We start from the raw sequence: 24,361 nt of genomic DNA, 5'->3' as shown, positions 1-24,361 counted from the left end.
GTCCTCATCTAAGAACTCCTTCCAAACACACAACCACCCACTCTTTTACCAATGTGGTGAGCACACATTTATTTACTTAGTTTGTATTCACCAGGTAGGGGACCATCCAGTCCAAAACTGGCCCCTTTTCAGCCATAGGTTGAGCCAAAGGAAAGTACTATATTAAGCTGTATTTTGGCCATTGACTTCTAAGTTGGTATCACTGTCAGAATGAATCAAAAATAGATAAAAAGAAGTAAAGGTGATGAACAATTTTCTTTATAACAATCTCTGATGCAGTGTACGAAATATGCGACTGAGCCATAGACAGACATTAGTCTTCATACACCAAGTGGAGCTGGACATCCCCAGATCAGACACAATCTTAGCTTCCATACCAATATCTGGCAACATTTTATTTTATTTATTTTATTTTTACCATTGAACCTTCATCCTAATACAGGAATGACCATCAAGTTACCAAAAGACCTAGTAAAGTACAGCATGACACATATCGTAGCATGTGTATGTGTGGAGGCGGTACATGCTGACAGTGATGGACACGGTCATGGAATAGAGAACAAGATATGCAACTCCCACTGTCAGTATGAAAGGATATTTCATGCAACCCAGCAGCTGCTAGCTACAACAGACATTGATAAAACCAGACATTCCAGTGGTTCACTGTTTCGACTTCTATCTAGAGTTCTGCCTCAAGAGCCATGCTTTCAGTGAGCAGTAGAAGTAAATTAAATTACTCAGCTGGATCTGGGGTATGAAGGCCGAACCAAAAAAGGGGGTGATGTGTTTCACTGGTGATCTGCAAAACCAAGAAATACAATTACTTAATAGAATGTTCAAGAATACAGACTGATGGAGGGAGTACTCTAAAAAAGGATATACTGTACTAAGTTGTAATCATTACTAATGGGGGCAAAGAATGAAATACCGCTACAGTAAGGCAGTGGCAAGGTACTGTACTAAGGTGTAATCATTACTAATGGGGGGCAAAGAATGAAATACTGCTACAGTAAAGCAGTGGCAAGGGCAAGGAATTCCCTACAAGGGCAAACATGGGAAGAAAAATGTGCTTGAGAAAAACATGTATGGACAATAGATCCTACTATCTCTGTAAGATACTACAGTCAGTTCCATGACCACAGAATCTAACAGGAAGTAACAGATGTTGCCTTTAGAGGTCCTGAAAGGAAGAGAATGTGTAAATAAAAATGGTTATATGTACATTATCCAGAATCAGTTCGACCAAAAAACAAAACAAATCAAAAAACAATGGGTGGATCAGCTGTCATTCTAAGTGTCAGCCATAGCTTATGTACAGGGAATGGATGCAGGGGTTTACTATCATAACCTAGAAGTGCACTTCATTGACTGGTGGCACAGTGAAGTACAGTTTCAAAGGGGCTAAAACTCAAATGGAAACGTAGCGAACCTGCATCACTAAACACTGAACGGCACACAAAATCTAATAGCCACATTTCCCTAACAACGAATTTTGAACCATCGGTTTTAACATGGTTCGATATGGGGACATGAAATCATTTTTACTTCGGTGACGTGAATAAACGAACAAGTGCACTTCAAGGTTATGATAGTAAACCGGACGCAGGAATGGGCATTTGGGACTGGTAGTATGTAAACCTGGAAAACGTGACAGTGTACAGAGCTATCATTTAAATCACAATGCCCCAGACAAATCAGGACAATCGGGAGCCTTACGTAGAGGGTATGTAACTCCTACCAGGGACACTGTCATATACAGGGTATGGAATAATTAGGTGGGACACTGTTTCATATAAAGTATTTACTATATTCCTCTAAGTTCCCCTCAGTTCACCAGTATCTGTGGGTGCAATAATACCAGTGCAAACCTCCCAAATGAGCTCCTGGCACCACTAATGTAGCCAGTGTTTATCAGGTGAGATACAACTGTTCACATCATTAATGACAGGAAATGTACATCTATATTAGAGTATCCTATGGTGCTTTTTTCAGCAGCTTTCACCAACTGTAACAGTAATTTGTTGAGTTGTGATTCTCTGCATGTTAGACATCAAGTCGATAATAATCTATACAATATTGTAAGGCAAAGTAGCCATCTGTTAGAACATGTGTAGTGGCTATGCAATAAACTTAACTTTTGCAGAAAGTGTTAACGAATGTCACTAAAAGACTTGCCATGGCACAGTAAGGTACAAGAGATGGGTGCAAGCTACATATTTTGCTTTACATATTTCCTTTAAAGCAGTACCTGTATGAAAACAAATACATTTTTGAAAACTAAGCTATATAACATTTCAACATAAAGAGATCCTGAATACTTAATGTCATCAGTCACTTCTGCGTATGACTAGTAGCACCTTCTGAATACTTAATGATGTCATCAGCCAGTTTTACATATGACTAGCAGCACCTCCTGAATACTTAATGATGTCATCAGCCAGTTTTACATATGACTAGCAGCACCTCCTGAATACTTAATGATGTCATCAACCAGTTCTGCATATGACTAGCAGCACCATTACACTCCATCCAGGGCTTCCATGTGTGTCCTTGACGGGTCTATATTATAAAATCGAAAAGACTTTACCGCGAACGCTCACATGAGTGAAAATGCCAGTAATCGAAATTGCTACTGTGGGCAGCTGCACCCCCCCCCCTCCACTAAATATATATTCTAACTCCGAGGTCACACTACAGTAAGGAAAGGGCAAATATCCCACTCCTCACTGTAACAAGACCCCAAAATCACGGTTTCAATTCCCGGCATTTTCGCTCATTTGAGCGTTCGCGATAATGTCTTTTCGTGCATCTAATATAGACCCGTCCTTGATGTGTGGCAATCAGTCCTGTTAGAAATCGGCAACTTTCTAAGGCTACAGTAATTTTTTTTTTTTTGGGGGGGGGGCTACACCCTTTCCCAGTGATGTGCAAACACACACACTTGGTCTACATGAGTTTTTGATGCTGCTTTCTACTTTATGGGGGGTGTGCAGGGCTCCCTCTGCAAAAGAATACAAAGTAGCAGTTTTGCCATGTTCACAGACAACCATTTAATCCTTAAAGAAAAACAGTATGCAAGAGATGCACATACACAATTTCACTGAAGGCAAAATCTCACATACAAAAAAGGTTGCCAAGAACACACACACACTACATCCACCACACATAGTGTTCACCACACACGTAGACCAACGTATGCTGAGGCACTGAATGGCAACCTTCCTAAACTCATAGCAACAGCTCTCCAATGCAATCTCTAAAGCACTCATCAAAGCAATACAAAATATGACATACGCCTACACCAAAGTGAAGCCCAAAAGCAATACCGATAAGGTAAGCCAACACAGTACCCAGGACTCTTACCATAGCCAAGATTCTTGAAAAATGCATACACAGTCAACTCAACTATCCACAAAGCAATAATCTCCTATCTGCATTTTTACATGGCTTCAGACCTAAATACAGTACAACCACTGCCCTTGTCAGTTTTACAAACTCATCCAGCTTAGAAATGAAAACCAACTCGGCTTATCTATCTTTCTTGATATGTCAAAGGCCTTTCATACTGTATCCCACCAAAAGCTACTAAATGAGTGAGCTTTCTTAAACCTAACCCAACCAGCCCTCTTCTGGTTTCTCAGCTATTTAACTTACCACCAACAGGCAGTTAAGTGGCAAAATTAAGTCTCCACACTATTACCAGTCTCAGTAGGAGTCCCCAAAGCTCAATTCTCAGTCCATTGCTCTTCACCATATTCACCAACAGGCTCAACACAGCCACTCAGCACATGTAAACATCATTCAATACGCAAACTACTCCTCCATCATATGTTAGCTGCCTCCCTATCAGAACTCCTACAAACAACCCAACAATTTTTCCAAGACAATGAAAAATACCTCTCACACTTTCAACTCATACTCAGTCCAAATAAAAAAAAGCTTATGCTATTCCCAAATAGCAAAGTTCCTGATAACCTTCCCCCCTTCACCATCTACTCAGCCAATAAAACTAAAATTGAACCTGCCCAGCACACCAAACTCCTTGGAGTTACAACTGACAACCTAAAATTTGACAAACACCTTGCTCTATTAAAAAAACATCCACATTAAGCTAAGCTCACTATACAGAGTCAAGCCTTACCTAACAGAGGCTACTAGACATTCCACAGCTTGGACTCATCTACACTCTACCCTTCTATGTGCCTCACCAATATTCACTAATCTCAGAAAATCAGATTTAAACAAACTGGAATTCTTCTGTAAGAAAATCACAAGATTCGCTACTAACCTCCCTTACTGATGACATCACTGAACAGCACTTCATAAACTAAACTGGACCGAACTACCCAATCTCCTATCCTTCAACCAACTAACTTTCATTCATTCCATCTTCCACTATCCAGCATTCAAGAGCTTAGTGGAGCCCTACTCAAATGGCAGGCCACTAAGATCCTCCAACAAACTACTACTCAAAGTAGCTAAATCTAATAACTGTTAGGTAACTCTCTACACTCCCACCAAATATCTAAGTCCTGGAATTCCATGCCTCAGACAATACTAAACAGCAACACGTCCAAATTTAAATTACTGCTTAAGGAACACCTAACCAAAACTGGCTTTGCTCCTACGCTAACCCAGGCTGATCATTCATCCTTCCTTATTCTTTCAACCAAATACCTCTTCCCTTACTAAATTCTAACATCCAACGGTACAGTTGTGTACACGTACCATAAATGTAGATGTTCGAGTGTATTCATTGTTGCAGTCATTACATTTGGGTAATCTGCTGGCAGGTTGCTGCTCCTGTTTTTATCTACATATCTCAAGCTTCCTATAGTTTCACCATATTCCTCCTCCTTGTACTTAACCTCAATATTGCCTTCGCTATCACTGTTTAGAACAAGTAACACTACACATTTCTGTTCATATACCATTCATGTATCATAAATATTTAGCACCAAAACAATGATACTGATCTACAACGATCACTCATTTCTCTAGGAGGGCACAAGCTATTTCATGCTGGTTTATTTGTTACCTTTTTTTTCACTTTATATTTCTCTCTCACTTTCTATTGTTTATGTATAAACTATTTAGTACTTATATTTACCAAAGTTATATATTCTTGAGTGTTATCAATTTCTTGTATTGGCTGTAACATGTTTTTGTAATGGAGCTTTTCTCCCATATCTCCGCTGAAAAAGGGCCACTGGCCCAGTCAGACATCCCCGGTAAACAAATGCAAAATAAATAGGGGACTCCATTATATGGCACACAGATGCCACACTCACCAGAATGAACAAAGGAACAAAATGGCTAGTTGCTTATCTGGGGCCAGGATCCACCATGTTATGCATGCACTTAAATCACTACATCACAGGTACCAGTACGATTCCATCATAGTCCATGTGGGCACTGATGACCCGAGACGCACCCCCCCCCCCGAACTATCTGAAGAGAGACATTATTGATCTCTGAATATGTGTCTCAGGCAGGTATGTGCCACACACTGAGCAGCATCTTACATCCTACTTCACCAAGAATGATTCCACAGTACGAACAAAAGGTGGCTGACTTCAATAACTGGTTTACTTTCTGGTGTCTTTCCAGGAGGATTCAAAATCTGTCAGCATGGGAGGACATGGTTAACAAACCATGTAATCTGTCAGCATGGGAGGACATGGTTAACAAACCATGTAATCTGTCAGCATGGGAGGACATGGTTAACAAACCATGTAACCTGTCAGCATGGGAGGACATGGTTAACAAACCATGTAATCTGTCAGCATGGGAGGACATGGTTAACAAACCATGTAATCTGTCAGCATGGGAGGACATGGTTAACAAACCATGTAACCTGTCAGCATGGGAGGACATGGTTAACAAACCATGTAACCTGTCAGCATGGGAGGACATGGTTAACAAACCATGTAACCTGTCAGCATGGGAGGACATGGTTAACAAACCATGTAACCTGTCAGCATGGGAGGACATGGTTAACAAACCATGTAATCTGTCAGCATGGGAGGACATGGTTAACAAACCATGTAATCTGTCAGCATGGGAGGACATGGTTAACAAACCATGTAATCTGTCAGCATGGGAGGACATGGTTAACAAACCATGTAACCTGTCAGCATGGGAGGACATGGTTAACAAACCATGTAATCTGTCAGCATGGGAGGACATGGTTAACAAACCATGTAATCTGTCAGCATGGGAGGACATGGTTAACAAACCATGTAATCTGTCAGCATGGGAGGACATGGTTAACAAACCATGTAATCTGTCAGCATGGGAGGACATGGTTAACAAACCATGTAATCTGTCAGCATGGGAGGACATGGTTAACAAACCATGTAATCTGTCAGCATGGGAGGACATGGTTAACAAACCATGTAATCTGTCAGCATGGGAGAACATGGTTAACAAACCATGTAATCTGTCAGCATGGGAGGACATGGTTAACAAACCATGTAATCTGTCAGCATGGGAGGACATGGTTAACAAACCATGTAATCGGTCAGCATGGGAGGACATGGTTAACAAACCATGTAATCTGTCAGCATGGGAGGACATGGTTAACAAACCATGTAATCTGTCAGCATGGGAGGACATGGTTAACAAACCATGTAATCTGTCAGCATGGGAGGACATGGTTAACAAACCATGTAATCTGTCAGCATGGGAGGACATGGTTAACAAACCATGTAATCTGTCAGCATGGGAGGACATGGTTAACAAACCATGTAATCTGTCAGCATGGGAGGACATGGTTAACAAACCATGTAATCTGTCAGCATGGGAGGACATGGTTAACAAACCATGTAATCTGTCAGCATGGGAGGACATGGTTAACAAACCATGTAATCTGTCAGCATGGGAGGACATGGTTAACAAACCATGTAATCTGTCAGCATGGGAGGACATGGTTAACAAACCATGTAATCTGTCAGCATGGGAGGACATGGTTAACAAACCATGTAATCTGTCAGCATGGGAGGACATGGTTAACAAACCATGTAATCTGTCAGCATGGGAGGACATGGTTAACAAACCATGTAATCTGTCAGCATGGGAGGACATGGTTAACAAACCATGTAACCTGTCAGCATGGGAGGACATGGTTAACAAACCATGTAACCTGTCAGCATGGGAGGACATGGTTAACAAACCATGTAACCTGTCAGCATGGGAGGACATGGTTAACAAACCATGTAATCTGTCAGCATGGGAGGACATGGTTAACAAACCATGTAACCTGTCAGCATGGGAGGACATGGTTAACAAACCATGTAACCTGTCAGCATGGGAGGACATGGTTAACAAACCATGTAATCTGTCAGCATGGGAGGACATGGTTAACAAACCATGTAATCTGTCAGCATGGGAGGACATGGTTAACAAACCATGTAATCTGTCAGCATGGGAGGACATGGTTAACAAACCATGTAATCTGTCAGCATGGGAGGACATGGTTAACAAACCATGTAATCTGTCAGCATGGGAGGGCATGGTTAACAAACCATGTAACCTGTCAGCATGGGAGGACATGGTTAACAAACCATGTAATCTGTCAGCATGGGAGGACATGGTTAACAAACCATGTAATCTGTCAGCATGGGAGGACATGGTTAACAAACCATGTAATCTGTCAGCATGGGAGGACATGGTTAACAAACCATGTAATCTGTCAGCATGGGAGGACATGGTTAACAAACCATGTAATCTGTCAGCATGGGAGGACATGGTTAACAAACCATGTAATCTGTCAGCATGGGAGGACATGGTTAACAAACCATGTAATCTGTCAGCATGGGAGGACATGGTTAACAAACCATGTAATCTGTCAGCATGGGAGGACATGGTTAACAAACCATGTAATCTGTCAGCATGGGAGGACATGGTTAACAAACCATGTAATCTGTCAGCATGGGAGGACATGGTTAACAAACCATGTAATCTGTCAGCATGGGAGGACATGGTTAACAAACCATGTAATCTGTCAGCATAGGAGGACATGGTTAACAAACCATGTAATCTGTCAGCATGGGAGGACATGGTTAACAAACCATGTAATCTGTCAGCATGGGAGGACATGGTTAACAAACCATGTAACCTGTCAGCATGGGAGGACATGGTTAACAAACCATGTAATCTGTCAGCATAGGAGGACATGGTTAACAAACCATGTAACCTGTCAGCATAGGAGGACATGGTTAACAAACCATGTAACCTGTCAGCATGGGAGGACATGGTTAACAAACCATGTAACCTGTCAGCATGGGAGGACATGGTTAACAAACCATGTAATCTGTCAGCATAGGAGGACATGGTTAACAAACCATGTAATCTGTCAGCATAGGAGGACATGGTTAACAAACCATGTAATCTGTCAGCATAGGAGGACATGGTTAACAAACCATGTAATCTGTCAGCATAGGAGGACATGGTTAACAAACCATGTAATCTGACAACATAGGAGGACATGGTTAACAAACCATGTAATCTGTCAGCATAGGAGGACATGGTTAACAAACCATGTAATCTGTCAGCATGGGAGGACATGGTTAACAAACCATGTAATCTGTCAGCATAGGAGGACATGGTTAACAAACCATGTAATCTGTCAGCATAGGAGGACATGGTTAACAAACCATGTAATCTGTCAGCATAGGAGGACATGGTTAACAAACCATGTAACCTGTCAGCATGGGAGGACATGGTTAACAAACCATGTAACCTGTCAGCATGGGAGGACATGGTTAACAAACCATGTAACCTGTCAGCATGGGAGGACATGGTTAACAAACCATGTAACCTGTCAGCATGGGAGGACATGGTTAACAAACCATGTAATCTGTCAGCATGGGAGGACATGGTTAACAAACCATGTAATCTGTCAGCATAGGAGGACATGGTTAACAAACCATGTAATCTGTCAGCATGGGAGGACATGGTTAACAAACCATGTAATCTGTCAGCATGGGAGGACATGGTTAACAAACCATGTAATCTGTCAGCATGGGAGGACATGGTTAACAAACCATGTAATCTGTCAGCATGGGAGGACATGGTTAACAAACCATGTAATCTGTCAGCATGGGAGGACATGGTTAACAAACCATGTAATCTGTCAGCATGGGAGGACATGGTTAACAAACCATGTAATCTGTCAGCATGGGAGGACATGGTTAACAAACCATGTAATCTGTCAGCATGGGAGGACATGGTTAACAAACCATGTAATCTGTCAGCATGGGAGGACATGGTTAACAAACCATGTAATCTGTCAGCATGGGAGGACATGGTTAGCAAACCATGTAATCTGTCAGCATGGGAGGACATGGTTAACAAACCATGCAATCTGTCAGCATGGGAGGACATGGTTAACAAACCATGCAATCTGTCAGCATGGGAGGACATGTTAACAAACCATGTAATCTGTCAGCATGGGAGGACATGTTAACAAACCATGTAATCTGTCAGCATGGGAGGACATGGTTAACAAACCATGTAATCTGTCAGCATGGGAGGACATGGTTAACAAACCATGTAATCTGTCAGCATGGGAGGACATGGTTAACAAACCATGTAATCTGTCAGCATGGGAGGACATGGTTAACAAACCATGTAATCTGTCAGCATGGGAGGACATGGTTAACAAACCATGTAATCTGTCAGCATGGGAGGACATGGTTAACAAACCATGTAATCTGTCAGCATGGGAGGACATGGTTAACAAACCATGTAATCTGTCAGCATGGGAGGACATGGTTAACAAACCATGTAATCTGTCAGCATGGGAGGACATGGTTAACAAACCATGTAATCTGTCAGCATGGGAGGACATGGTTAACAAACCATGTAATCTGTCAGCATGGGAGGACATGGTTAACAAACCATGTAATCTGTCAGCATGGGAGGACATGGTTAACAAACCATGTAATCTGTCAGCATGGGAGGACATGGTTAACAAACCATGTAATCTGTCAGCATGGGAGGACATGGTTAACAAACCATGTAATCTGTCAGCATGTGAGGACATGGTTAACAAACCATGTAATCTGTCAGCATGTGAGGACATGGTTAACAAACCATGTAATCTGTCAGCATGGGAGGACATGGTTAACAAACCATGTAATCTGTCAGCATGGGAGGACATGGTTAACAAACCATGTAATCTGTCAGCATGGGAGGACATGGTTAACAAACCATGTAATCTGTCAGCATGGGAGGACATGGTTAACAAACCATGTAATCTGTCAGCATGGGAGGACATGGTTAACAAACCATGTAACCTGTCAGCATGGGAGGACATGGTTAACAAACCATGTAATCTGTCAGCATGGGAGGACATGGTTAACAAACCATGTAATCTGTCAGCATGGGAGGACATGGTTAACAAACCATGTAATCTGTCAGCATGGGAGGACATGGTTAACAAACCATGTAATCTGTCAGCATGGGAGGACATGGTTAACAAACCATGTAATCTGTCAGCATGGGAGGACATGGTTAACAAACCATGTTGCTTTGCAAAGGATGGCTTGTACCAGTCCCCCCAGGCTTCCAAATATTGGTTAAAACATTATCCACCCCCTTAGGGCCTTTTTTAGGCAATGCCAAACTGACTAATCTACCAACATACCAAATAAAACCCCCAAAAAACTTACGTTTTACTGCTCAAGAAACTCCACACCCTACAAACTTTTCTCACTCTGGAGAATATAGCCATCTGTGCCATTACTAAGACATGGTTTCAATCTACAGGAAGTACTCTGGGAGTGCAAGGCTTCAGTGCCTTCCACACATTTAGAGCATCAGCTGCACAGACAGGGACAAAAGGTTGAACAGTTTCAATCAGCATTAGCAACAAGTGTACGTCTAGGTTGGATAAACAGGACAATGCCCTGACATTTATCCACATGCAAATCACCACAGACAAAGTCCCATACCATACCATATCCTAGCAAGCTACTGGTTACCCTCTATGTCCCAAGAATCCAATAGCTCATATCTAGACCGACTGGAGACATTCACCATTAAACCAAATACCCTAATCTACCCCTCTACAGATTGGGAAACACACTGCCTCTGACTCACAGGTACAATGATTCCTGGACTTTATCACAAATACCCTTAACCAGATAGTGCGTACAGCCACCAGAAGTTCAAAAATATTGGACCTAGTACTCACCAATGTGGGAGAGCACCACACACATTCCAGTATCACGTCCTCACTGGTGAGGTCAGACCACAAAGCTGTCTCTTTTGAAATAAAAATCAGCTTGGTAACCCCAGCAAGGCCTTTAACAGATAGGAACTATTCCAAAGCAAAGTACATCCCATTAAGCAATAGTCTGTCAAAATACAATGCCCCCTTCTCAACTGAGTTCACAGCAACCTATGTGTAATCGTACACAAAGACCCTGTACAACCACATAAACGGCTGTGTACAGACTGCTGTACCAACCAGAAGTAAGCCCAAAACAAACTCTAAAAACAGGGCATATACCAAAATGAAAAATGTCATGACTAAAATCAGGAAAAGCAATCCCATAATGATAAGAGCACTCTAATTACACTAAATAGGAAACTAGGAGGCCTAATTAAGTCTAACGAGGCCAATTATGAGGTCAAGACAGCCTCACAGGCTGAAGACAACCACAAAGACTTCTATAGCTATGTCTGTAACCTCAAAGGCAGCACACAGCAGTGTGCAGAACTGGTGGTCAACTCTGCCACCTTCTCTGGGCAAACTGACATAAGAAATCTGTGAACTGCCAAATTGAGCTCAAACTTCACCCCCACTCCTTCTCCCATGAAATACCTACTAGCATAACCCCCCAACTAATAACAGGGAGCAGATCCTGGTGGTGCTAGCTAAAGCCAAAACACAGCCTCAGTCGGCCTTGACTATATCACAGGATGTCTCCTAAATAGCTTGAAACAGGACATATCAAGACCACTTGGGTCATTTTTCAACTAAAGCCTCAAAACAGGCTTTGTGCCATGAGAATGGAGGACTGCAACAGTTATCCCACTTCACAATGGTGGACCATCAACCAACCCAAGAAAATACAGACCTATTAGTCTGACTAGTCTAAAATGCAAATCTATGGAATGAATTATCATGGAAATGATCAACAAAGACATAGATAACCTTCAGACACTGGACCCAATCCAGTTTGGCTTTGTCAGGGGAAGGTCATGCCTACCAGACCTGGTGAACTTATTTGAGAAGGTCACCATGGCAATGAATGAGGTGAAAATGGTGCATACCACCTACCTGGATCTGACCAAGGCATTCAATACAATATCCCACTCAGCTATAGTTGACAAACTCACTGAACTGGGCATAAACTCCTACATAACTTGCTGGATTGCCGGCTGGCTCACAGACAGGATCCACAAAGGCAGTACTGGTGAGACCAGCTCCACTAACAGACCATCACCAGCAGGGTACCTCACGGCTTTGTGCTAGGACCGCATCTACTTCTCAGAGGTAAAGGCTAATGTCAACAGCCTTTTGGCTGACCAATTTCACAAATGACTGCAATTTAGGAGAGATTACAGAGTCCCCCCATGACACAAACATCTTACAAGTGGATCTAACACAGACAAATGGCTGGTGCTAAAGTCACAGATTAACTTTCAATGCCAAGAAATGCATTATAGTGCCTTTTTGGAAAATGACAACCCAGGCTAATCACTCCATTGATAACACACCCCTAAAAGTTGACCTGGTAGTCAGGGATCAAGGTAGTAAGAAAATCATTCTATGCTGCCCAACTTATAAGTAAAGGGTTGGCATCCAGTTCCAAGTAAGTCATACTGCCAATTTATTTGGCCCTTACAGACCCATCACTGAGTACAATGCCCTTTTTGGCATGCCCATGACTAAACATATGTAACAGTTGGAATGCCCACAAATATTCCCTACCAGCAGAATCTTGGGTACAAACACATTGTCCTATATGGATTGCCTTAAAGCCCTATCCCTATACTCAGTCTCCTACAGGTTATTGAAAGGCGATCTCTGCCTTGCACACAAGCTATCCTTGGTTCCAGCTCTGATGGACCTTTTGAACATTCACAAAATGAACAGCATCAGGACCACCAGATCCAAGACTTAAATTTTGCTTGTGGCATAAATAAGACATGCATCTCCGAGGACCCCCCCCCCCCCCCACTGCTCTGGAACAGGCTCCATGTGAAGCAGAGTCCATCCCTAACCATATTTAACTGTAACTTTGACCAATGGATGGGAAACTTAAAATTCACCTGAGGTCTGGCCCCCATATTTCTGAGAGACAGACAGTAACTACACCCAAACAAACATACTACCCCCACATAACCTTTAGAAACTTCCTACATAACATACCTCTCAAAATAAACACTCCTGATACATAGGGACACAACTGGGATGGGCTGTGAAGATAGGCTTATAATGACCCTTGTGGTCATTAGCCTAATATATACTTATGAACCTATGACAACTTACAAGCTTGTATCGACTTTAGGCTCTGTCCTAGTCGGACTTTCTTTGTCAACAAATGTTATATAAATAAAATAAATATATATATTTGTGGCATCTACCAACATAGGTGCAACTTCCTTATAACTACACAAATCAAAAAAACTGGCAGAGAAATTTCATGTCTTCAACAGCCTGTCTTCCAAAGCATTTAGAAATTCTCACTATTTCTTTAGGCTGTCCCAAACATCCATCAGTCTGTGTGACCAAATGCTTGCAACAAGTCAGTCTCTTTCCTTGTTCTTTTAAATCTCTTTTATTAAACCATGCTGTACGAGTACACATTCTTATTTGAAATAAAGAAATGTCTTGTGTATACACACACACACACACACACACACACACACACACACACACACACACACACACACACACACACACACACACACAAAACACCTGGTGTCTGTGCATATACAGACAAACATACACATACTTAACAGATACATATATGAGTGTTTCTGTGTGTACATATATGTCTGTCTTTCTGTCTGTCTGTTTAGCTATCTATCCAACTACTTATCCATCCATCGACAAAAGAACATAAAATAATAAAAAGAACAAATAAACTTCTAGAAGTCGGTTTCCTTCCATTATTTTGGTGTCGGTGGATTTCAGGATAGCAGATATAATCACTGTGTCTTCTTATCAGTAGATGACATTTTAATATCTGTCACTCAGTAAACCATTTCAGCTTTCCTCTGCAGATGACACATTAATATTCGTAGACAAAACATGAAGTGAGGGGTTCAGGTCAATGTCACTTATTAATCAGACAGTGGGGACGTAACTGAATCGAAATGACTGTAAGGTAGCATCATTAGCAACAACTGCTTCTACTTCACTACTGTTGAGTTCCTAACTATGCGCCCTGGAAAACAGTATCACTTCCAGTTTCACCTGCGGCTGAAGAACAGTAATGGCAGAAAAAATGCAAGATCAAGAGTTTAGCATACCGAGTCTTGCGGTATAAATCTTGCTTTTTGAATCTGCCTCATTTCATTTTTTTTTTTTTTGATGGAAAAAATACATAAAACCAACTGTAGAGTACAAAACAAAAACGAACCAGGAACCAGCAAGCCGAATGAATAAGTCCTTCGATAATGCACCAAACACACACTTTATTCACATAAATATATGCACAGCAATCCGTAAGCACTTTCGTTTAAGCTCTGTTAAACTTCCTCAGGCAATTCAAAAAACATTACATCATATCCTTTTATGTGCATGCTAATTACTTCATTAGACCCCTTATTAATTATGCCCACTATCCTGCTTATTAAAACTATTACAAGTATTAAACTAAAAAAATCACTTGAACAGACAAGATACATATAGCAATAAAAAAGCCAAATACATAAATCTAAAGTGCTCATGAATACAACTGTCACTGAAAGGGACTTCAGAATATATTAAAAAGTATATTCAAAATTATACTAAAAATGTACTAGCAAATATTAAAACCACTTGATTTAGAAACAAATAAATAAATACATATAACATGTTACAAACTTATTTATGAATAAATACATGTATGTGTATATAAATATATGTAAAAAAAAATATATATATATATATATATATATATATATATATATATATACATGCATTTATATATGTACATTCCATTTTTTATACAGGAAATTTGTAATATAAGCTTCAAAATCAAAAGTGATATATGTAGTATAGTATAGATCACACAATTTTATTTCTTTGTAATGCTTTTAATTTTAATACTGGGACTATTGAGCTACGCTCATTAATTCCGGGCCAAATATCACCTTGAGTTCTTATTTGCCACTTCAATTCTTAGAGTTCTAAGTGTAATCCCCAGGGTCTCATCTTCCATTTTAACATGGTCTATAGCCATGAAAGAAAACTGGTGATCGTTATACTCCCTAATGTGTTTTGCTAATGCATTTAATTTATTTTTCTTTATAGCATATTCATGCTCATATATTCTTTGGACTAGCTGTCTCTGTTTTCCCTATATAGATCATTGAGCAAGAATTACATGTAGCTAAGTATACAACAGCTTTGGATTTACAGTTATATTTACTATGTAAATAAAATTTTCTTTTCGTAAGGTAAAAGGATTCACCCATTTTTATTTTGTGGCACTAATGACAAGCGCCACATTTAAACATACCTTTGTTACCATGAATGGGGGAGTAGTTTGTATATTTTAAGATTTCCTTAAAACTTTTACCTTTTCTATAGACTATTCTAGGTTTCTCACTAATATGGTTTCTACAGTGGGGATCGTCTAATAGAATGGTCCAATTATTAACCATTATATCTCTGATACACACTGGTGAGTATAAATTTTCTTTCATGGCTATAGACCATGTTGAAATGAAAGATAAGAGACCCTGGAGCTTGCACTTAGAACTCAAAGAATTCAAGTGACAAATAAGAACACAAACTGATATCTGGCCTGGAATGAATGAGAATATATTTATATACACATACACGTATTCATTCATAAATAATTTTGTAACATATTATATGTATTTATTTATTAATTTCTAAATCAAGTGGTTTTAATATTTGCTAGTACATTTTTAGTATAATTTTTAATATACTTTTTAATATATTCTGAAGTCCCTTTCAATGACAGTTGTCTTCATGAGCACTTTAGATTTATGTATTTGGCTTTTTTATTGCTATATGTATCGTATCTGTTCAAATGATTTTTTAGTTTAATACTTGTAATAGTTTTAATAAGCAGGATAGTGGGCATAATTAATAAGGGGTCTAATGAAGTAATTAGCATGCACATAAAAGGATGTGATGTAATGTTTTTTGAATTGCCTGAGGAAGTTTAACAGAGCTTAAACGAAAGTGCGTGCAGATTACTGTGCATATATTTATGTGAATAAAGTGTGTGTTTGGTGTATTATCGAAGGACTTATTCATTCAGCTTGCTGGTTCGTTTTCATTTTATTTTTCTATTTTTAAACCTGTTGCAGATGATGATACAATCAAAACAACACAAAGAAAGCAACCCAGGCACACAGATTTTACTTAGAATATTTTGATTTTTTAATTGAACCCCCACCAGTAGCAATGAGAAACAGTAGTACCAACCTTTAATGCAAAACGTTCCATCATCTATACGCTGCATAGTCAGTCGATCCACTGCAAATGTGACAGGAACAGGACCAGGGGATGTGGGGTAAACTCTTGGGCCGTCATCCTGTAAAGAAATAAAAGCAGTTACACAGTTTTTTTTTTTTTTTTTTTACTTTTATGTCCTTCCCTTATAAGCTGTAAATATAAGGCTTATCTTTTGCACATGGTTTTCAACTTCTGCACCCTCATAAACATAAGGCAGCTGAGACACTTATAACACCGATTTTCATGCAAACTATTTTCCAGATTCTTTTACAGTGTCGTGGCAGAAGGCAAGTGTGTTTGGCCAGGAAGCTATAATGCGAAGTTAGTTTAAAAAAAAAAAAAAAAAAAAAAAAAAGACAATCCCAGGCAAATTCTATGACATGAATAAAGTCCTGACTCTGTCACCAGATACCCAAGCTTAAGTATCATGTCTGACACTGGATGAACTGACAACAAAGTGGGAAGAGGTGGGAGTGAATGTTCAGTGCCGACTTGCCCACTTCATGGCAAAGGGAATGAGGAACTGCTAAACAGGACTGCCTTTTAGAGAAAAGTTAGAATTAAAAGGAGTATCCGAGTATAAATCATGCCACAGGCATTGAGGATGTATACATGACAGCACTTCAAAATTTCTTAGTTCCCACATCTTTTGTTCAGCCTGAAGAGACTGACCATCAGCTGGTGAAAACAAACCAACAATGAGGAAAAAAGTTACTTATGTATGTGCTGTAAAATGAGGCATCTGAGAAGACTTTTTATCAGAATGTCGCACCTTAGAAACTATATCACCATACAAGTGAACCACTTTTAAATTATGGATTTCACTGCACAGCCAACAGCTGTCTTATTGCAGTCACCCCCACCCTGAACGTCAACTGTGAACACCCCCAATATCTGTCACAGTTCTCCACTACAGGTCTGCCATCAAGGATGCAGTCCTGATGAAATCAAAGGCTGCGAAGGGCAAAAATAACACAGAAACAACAGTCCCACTGGGAAAATGTGGAGAAAGCTTGGTAAAAAGGAGCAATACTAATGCACTTCAGCTTTCTGCGCAGCCACATAACAGTTTATCCCCACAGCTGCCGACATTCTCATCACTACCTAAAGTCTTCTTCACTTCTTTCACAAACGTCTATGCGCCTTTCTTCAGTACAACTCATTTTCTTTATTAGTTAATGCCCCACCCTATCTGAATTCTATCTATGAATGAAATGTTCTTACTTAGCAAAGACTAACCAGCAGTGGTTTATGCTTCCTTCTCCTTCTTGTCGAGCCTATGTTGTTGTTTTTTTATAGACTTGTCTACTACCGGACAGGTTAAACACGCTAACAGTAACTTTATTTTCTATTATATGATATGATATTTGTATTTGAACTGAAACAAATCAAAACTGTACAATAAATAAATTAAATAAATAAATGTCTCTATCTTCAAGAATGTATTGCAGCAGACATCACCTTGGAAATGTCAGCAAAGCTGTAGCAGACATCAGAACACTGGCACAGAAAGCTAAAGGCAGAAATAAATGAAAATGGAAGGGCTTAATGAAAATATAAGCATTACACTACAGGGCAGCAGCCTTGCTCTCTGCTGTTACAATTCCCATTAGCTGTATATCTATATGGAAAAGCACACCAGAAACTGCTGAATGCGGCTTGATGTAAAATCAAACTCTGTAACCAAGGATAGAATGGTATACAACTAAAATCAGATGTAAACTTTAACAGCAAATATAAAATTCGTAAGAAGTGACAAATAAAATGCAGTAAAAAATATATGTATAAGAGCTGTATGATACGCACTTTTGGCTTGATGCCTTCCTCAGATTTTCTAGAATATAAGAGACAGCTACACTTAAATAACTGAGAAGTGCTCTGATATCTCAAAGAACCAATGAAGTTAGGATTTCATGTTCTTAGTTTCCACCCCTTTAATAAAGGAGCCATTCCATTCAGTCCTGGTGTTTTATCATCCTGTGAGTCTGCGATCCATCTTCGTTCATTTATCCCAGTTCTATTAACTATATCACCACCTCTTGGACTCTCTCTTTTATAATGTCCAGCACCATAAAACAAAATTTATGGCCAGGATGAGCAGAGATATCCTGACTTAAGGCATTGGTTTTATTTTGGAGCCTTATAACCCTTAGGTGGTGTAAAATTCCGTCCTTGCGGGGTCTGCTAGTTTTACCAACATAGAAATGAATGCATGTATTACAGCATTCAATGTATATAATGTTTTTGGTGTTACAATCTACACGTGTCAAGTATATATTTTCTTCCAGTAGTCAGATGTATGAAGCGGTTACCAGAATCAATGTATGAACAAACGTAGCATCTTCTGCAAGGAAATGTGCCTTTGTATCTTGCAGTTACGGTGGATCCTTTGTTGGCTTTCTCAAGACATAATATCCGTTTCAGATTCCTTCTGTTCTTAAAACAAAACCAGGGTTTGTCACCAACCCTATGTTTTATATTCTCATCCGCTGTGAGTCTTGCAATTGTTCCTTATAAAACTTGACACACGTTTTGCATCATTGCTATAGTCATTAAGCATCTTAATCCTCCAGCATAATCCTTTCTTCCTGTTGTTCTCTCAGTTTCATCTTGCCTAGTGCCATTAGTGAAACAGGGCATACCCTCTTGGATGCCCAAGTACCGTACTTTCTTTTTTCTATTTGAATTGTTTATAATAGAGTTTTTTATGTATGTTACTATATGTATTTTAGATTAATTGTGTATTTTTCTCTTTAAATGTGCAATTTTATTTTATTTTATTTATTGCAGTTTGTTTGCCAGGATGGTCCACTGGGTCATGAAGAGCCCGTTTTCAATGGAGTCCTGGGGAAAAAAGCTCTAGGATAATGCAAAAAATACTAAATGCAAAATACAAATACGATAGAAGTTACAAGATTACAAATTAGAAAATAACAAAATATGGAAGAAATTGGAAAAGTACATAGTAATAACTTGCTGTGTAGTGGCAATAGAAGGAGCAGTTGGTACAATGCAAGATAAATTCATTATAAGCAAATACAGTTCTTGTACAACCTGATAGTTCCTACTGCTATTGCTAGGAGTTATAGAAACTATAGGAGTTTACTTACAGGTATAGTAGCTTGTGAAGAGTGAGAAGGAGGGGAAGCTATGTAGGATGAGAACAAGAGCATTCCCACTGTGAAGTTAGGTATAAGTGAAATAAGGTTTTGAAGGCAGAGAGACTGTCAGTGGTACCGATGGAAGGTGGGAGAGAATTCCAGTTGAGTGCTAGAGAGAAGGCTAGAAGATGTTTACCTGGTGGATGGGCAGGTTTGTGCAATTCTATTAGGTTTTGGGAGTTCGATCTTAGACATCTATTAGGTCGATGCATTTGATGGGTAGGGGCAAGAGAGGGGCTAAAAATAATTGTGTGCTTGGATAAGCTGATTATAGGTGAGATAATTGGGTAGCTCAAGCCATTTCAGTTGATGTAGGGAATACAGTGATGGGTAGAGGATCTATGGCCAGTTTCAAATTTTGAAATTTTGTAGTAGCAGGAGGAGAGTTTTGACTTGAGGGAAGATTGTACACTAATAAGGATGGAGGCACCATACAGGAGGGAAGGGATAAGGTAGGTAGTAGCGAGAGCAAGCCTAGTGGAAGGAGAGATGTAGCGGTTATGGCGATAAAGTAAGCCAAGTTTCTTATGTGTTTTTTTGATATTTACTTGTATATGGCTATCGAACTGTAGCTGATCATCAATGAGGACTCCTAATGGCTTTGCAGTGGGGACTATTTCGAGAACCATATTAGTTTAGCTAGTGACAGAGTGAATTTTTGTCCACGATGATGGCTTTAGAAGGGGTAAATATCATGAGGTTAGTCTTGGATGCACTGAGTGCCAGATGGTTGTCTGCCATCCATTGTTCAGTAGATGAGAAGGCATCCTGGGTTCATTTAGCTAGTGAGGAAGTAGAGGTAGCAGAGCAGATTATTGTTGCATCGTCAGCATATTGGATGAGGTTAGTGTTAGGGATGGCATGGTGAAAGTCATTTATGAAGATATTGAACAGAAGGGGACCCAGAATTGAACCTTGGGCACACCTGTGGGAGTATTTAGGACGGGAGAAATAGCTTTTTTCCACTTGACTGCTTGTTGCCTGTTTGATAGGTAACTGGTAAACCAGTTGATAGAGGAGTGGGATAGGTTTAGATTAGAGAATTTAGTGAGGAGAAGGTTATGAGAAATGGTGTCGAAGGCCTTTGAGATGCTCATGTCATCTGGCTTCATGGGTATTTGAAGTTAATTGAGTTTATACTTTTACCTGATGAAGTCTTGTCATTGAGACGAAAGCACTAAGAATAAATTTTGGAGAATGAGTCCTTGCTGTTGTGTGGCTTTTTCTGTTGTTCAACTTTATGAAAACCAGTATTAGCAACTAGATTGCCATCTCATAGCTAGACATATTAACAGACAAGACAGGGGCACATTGCGTTTATGTCCTATGAAGTTTTTTGTTTTTTTTTAAGAAAACAGCTGAGACCAACAGTTGTGAAGATGAAAATATAACAAGAAAAGAAGATGTTAACAAAAAATATGGCAGAGGGAAAAGGCACTGTAAGTTGGAGACTCCAGGCTACTTCTAGAAAAGGCCTACTCAGCTTATACCAGACATAATGGATCAACTTTATTCCAGTCATGAGAGTGTTGAGGAACTGAAGTAAGTTTTAAACTGCTGCATCCAGCAGTATTCAGACTTTCTTTTCTTGTTCTGGGGGAGGGGGGACCCAAACACATTTACAGAGTGAACACGCAATGGAAGGAATTAAGCAATTTAACTAGCAACAACTAAATAAGTAAGATACCAGCTGCAAAGCTATATGCAAGAAATGATGACCTGAGGATCCCAGCAAACCCTTCTCTTTGTTCTAAAAGATGATGGAAAAACAGAGAGATCAGCAGAAGACCTAACAGGAGTATTGTCAGAGAAATCTGATCAAACCAGCTGCTGGAAGACCTCAAACATGAACTCTTGACAGGGACCAAAGCAGAAGTGGACTTGAAAATTAAATAGGATAACTGTAATGCATTAATTACACTCTGTAGATGGTGGGATGAAAGAGACAGACATTGGCACTTCCCTTCTTATTTCTTGAAAAGGCAGGCATTTAAAGAGTTTATATAGTAGATGAGATTTGGGAAGTATTAGGGAAGATGGAAAATGGGTCAAAAGAGACTGTTGTCACCTTAGAAACAGTGAAAGGAGACACTAGACTTGTGGCTGAAATAAGGGAAAATGGTAATAGAAATATCATGAAGGGTTGGAGAGGGGTAAAACACTGCGGAACAATTTAGAGTAACTGAGTGCTGAGGAAGGGTTCCAACTGAGAGGAGACCTTATGCATGAACACAGATAAGCAGCACTTATGCATTTATTCTGTGACAATAACCCTAACACACAAAAACGTTCAGTCCAGTCCAATGGCAATGCCTGACCATAGATGGGGTGGGGGCTATAAGGGGGGAGGCTTTGTGTTTTCACCAGCATCTCAGCTATTTTATATACAGCCTAACCCTGTCCCTGGGCAGGGAGACATGCTATCAGTGTCACCATGAGGACTCAGCACCACCTTGCAAACATCTGTACACTTACTATGAAGGCTACCCCCAAACACTTGGTGAGCTAAAAGCCCCCCCCCCCATGCACATTTTCATCACCTTTCCTCCACAAGGAATGCTGCAGTGTGCATTCTCTACCAGCTTCATCAGGTGCCCAAGCCACTGACCATACTCAGGCTGTCCAGGCCGCAGTAAACACTATCACAGTATAGCAATAGAGATGGCCTGGCTTTCTGCACTCTTCTACAACAGCTCAATTTTAAAACATTTATAAATATATACAGTATAGAACCAAGCCACTGGGTTAGCACAAGCCAGTGTATTTCTTTGTGCCGGTCTCAAGCCCGGATAAATGGGGAGGGTTGCATCAGGAAGGGCATCTGGCGTAAAACTTGTCCAAATCATTCATGCAGACACCAGTAAATATTTACATACCGGATTGGTCGAGGCCTGGGTTAACAACAACCGCCACCAGTACTGTTAGCCAACAGGGTGCTGGCGGAAATTGGGCTACTGTTGGCCGAAGGAGGAGTGGAGGGGGAAATTATGGCCGAAGGCAGGAAAAGAGGAGAAAGGCTAGGACTGTGGTAGTGAGGGTCGGAACTTTGAATGTTGGCAGTATGACTGGTATAGGGAGAGAGCTAGCCGATATGATGGACAGAAGGAAGGTTGGTATATTATGTGTGCAAGAGACCAGATGGAAGGGGAGTAAGGCTAGGTGTATCGGAAGTGGGTTCAAATTGTTTTATCATGGTGTGGATGGGAGGAGAAATGGCACAGGAGTTATCCTGAAGGAACAGTATTGCTAGGAGTGTTTTGGAGGTGAAAAGAGTGTCGGATAGAGTGATGTTTATGAAGCTGGAAATTGATGGTGTAATGATGAATGTTGTTAGTGCATATGTTCCACAAGTTGTGTGCGTGATGGACGAGAAAGAAAAATTTTAGAGTGAGTTGGATGAAGTGGTGATGACTGTACCCAAGGGTGAGAGAGTGGTGATTGGAGCAGATTTCAATGGGCATGTTGGTGAAGGGAATAGAGGGGATGAGGAAGTGATGGGTAGGTATGGTGTTAAAACAAAGGAATGCAGAAGGTCAGATGGTAGTGAATTTTGCGAAAAGGATGGACATGGCTGTGGTGAATATGTATTTTAACAAGAGGGAGGAGCATAGGGTGACATACAAGAATGGAGGAAGATGCACACAGGTGGATTATATCTTATGTAGGAGGGCCAGTTTGAAGGAGATTGGAGACTGCAAAGTGGTGACCGGGGAAAGTGTAGTTAGGCAGCATAGGATGGTAGTTTGTAAGATGACATTGGTGATCAAGAAGAGGAGGAGGAGTGTGACGGCAGCACCAAGGATCAAATGGTGGAAATTGAAAAAGGGTAATTGTGAGGTGGAGTTCAGGGAAGAGTTAAGACAGGTACTGGGTGGCCGTGAAGAGTTACCAAATAGCTGGGTAACTACAGCAGAGCTAGTAAGGGAGACGGCTAGAAAGGTGCTTGGTATGACATCTGGACAGAGGAAGGACGCCAAGGAGACATGGTGGTGGAATAAGTACAGGAGAGTATACAGAGAAAGAGGTTGGCAAAGAAGAAGTGGGACTATCAGAGAGATGAAGAAAGTAGACAGGAGTATAAGGAGATGAGGTGCATGGCAAAGAGAGAGGTGGCGAAGGCTAAGGATAAGGCATATGAAGAGTTGTATGAAAGGTTGGACACTAAGGAGGGAGAAAAGGACCTGTACCGATTGGCTACACAGAGGGACCGAGCAAGGAAAGATGCACAGCAGGTAAAGGTGATAAAGGATACTGAGGGAAACATACAAGCGAGGAGTGTGTGTTGAGCAGATGGAAAGAGTACTCTGAGGGGTTGATGAATGACAGGGAGAGAAGGTTGGATGATGTGGGGATAGTGAATCATGAAGTGCAATGGATTAGCAAGGAGTACGTAAGGATGGCTATGAAGAGGATGAAGAATGGAAAGGCTGTTGGGCCAGATAACATACCTGTGGAAGCATGGAGGTGTTTAGGTGAAATGGCAGTGGAGTTTCTAACCAGATTGTTTATTGAAATCTTGGAAAGTGAGAGGATGCCCGAGGAA

At 40.5% G+C, this 24,361-nt stretch overlaps 1 protein-coding gene across 1 annotated transcript in view; it reads right to left on the bottom strand.

Annotated features, from left to right (window-relative positions):
- The window catches only part of UHRF1BP1 (UHRF1 binding protein 1), a 1,147,688-nt gene that overhangs the window by 120,534 nt on the left and 1,002,793 nt on the right, over positions 1–24,361 (bottom strand). Inside the window, exon 19 of the mRNA XM_044076560.1 lies at positions 16,628–16,736. Coding sequence (XP_043932495.1) covers positions 16,628–16,736 — 109 coding nt within the window. The remainder of the gene's footprint in view (positions 1–16,627; positions 16,737–24,361) is intronic.

The sequence above is a fragment of the Protopterus annectens genome, chromosome 7.part0 (assembly GCF_019279795.1).
Source record: "Protopterus annectens isolate FY-2018-M chromosome 7.part0, PAN1.0, whole genome shotgun sequence".
Lineage (NCBI taxonomy): Eukaryota > Metazoa > Chordata > Ceratodontiformes > Protopteridae > Protopterus > Protopterus annectens.
This window is presented reverse-complemented; position numbering and strand designations above follow the sequence as displayed.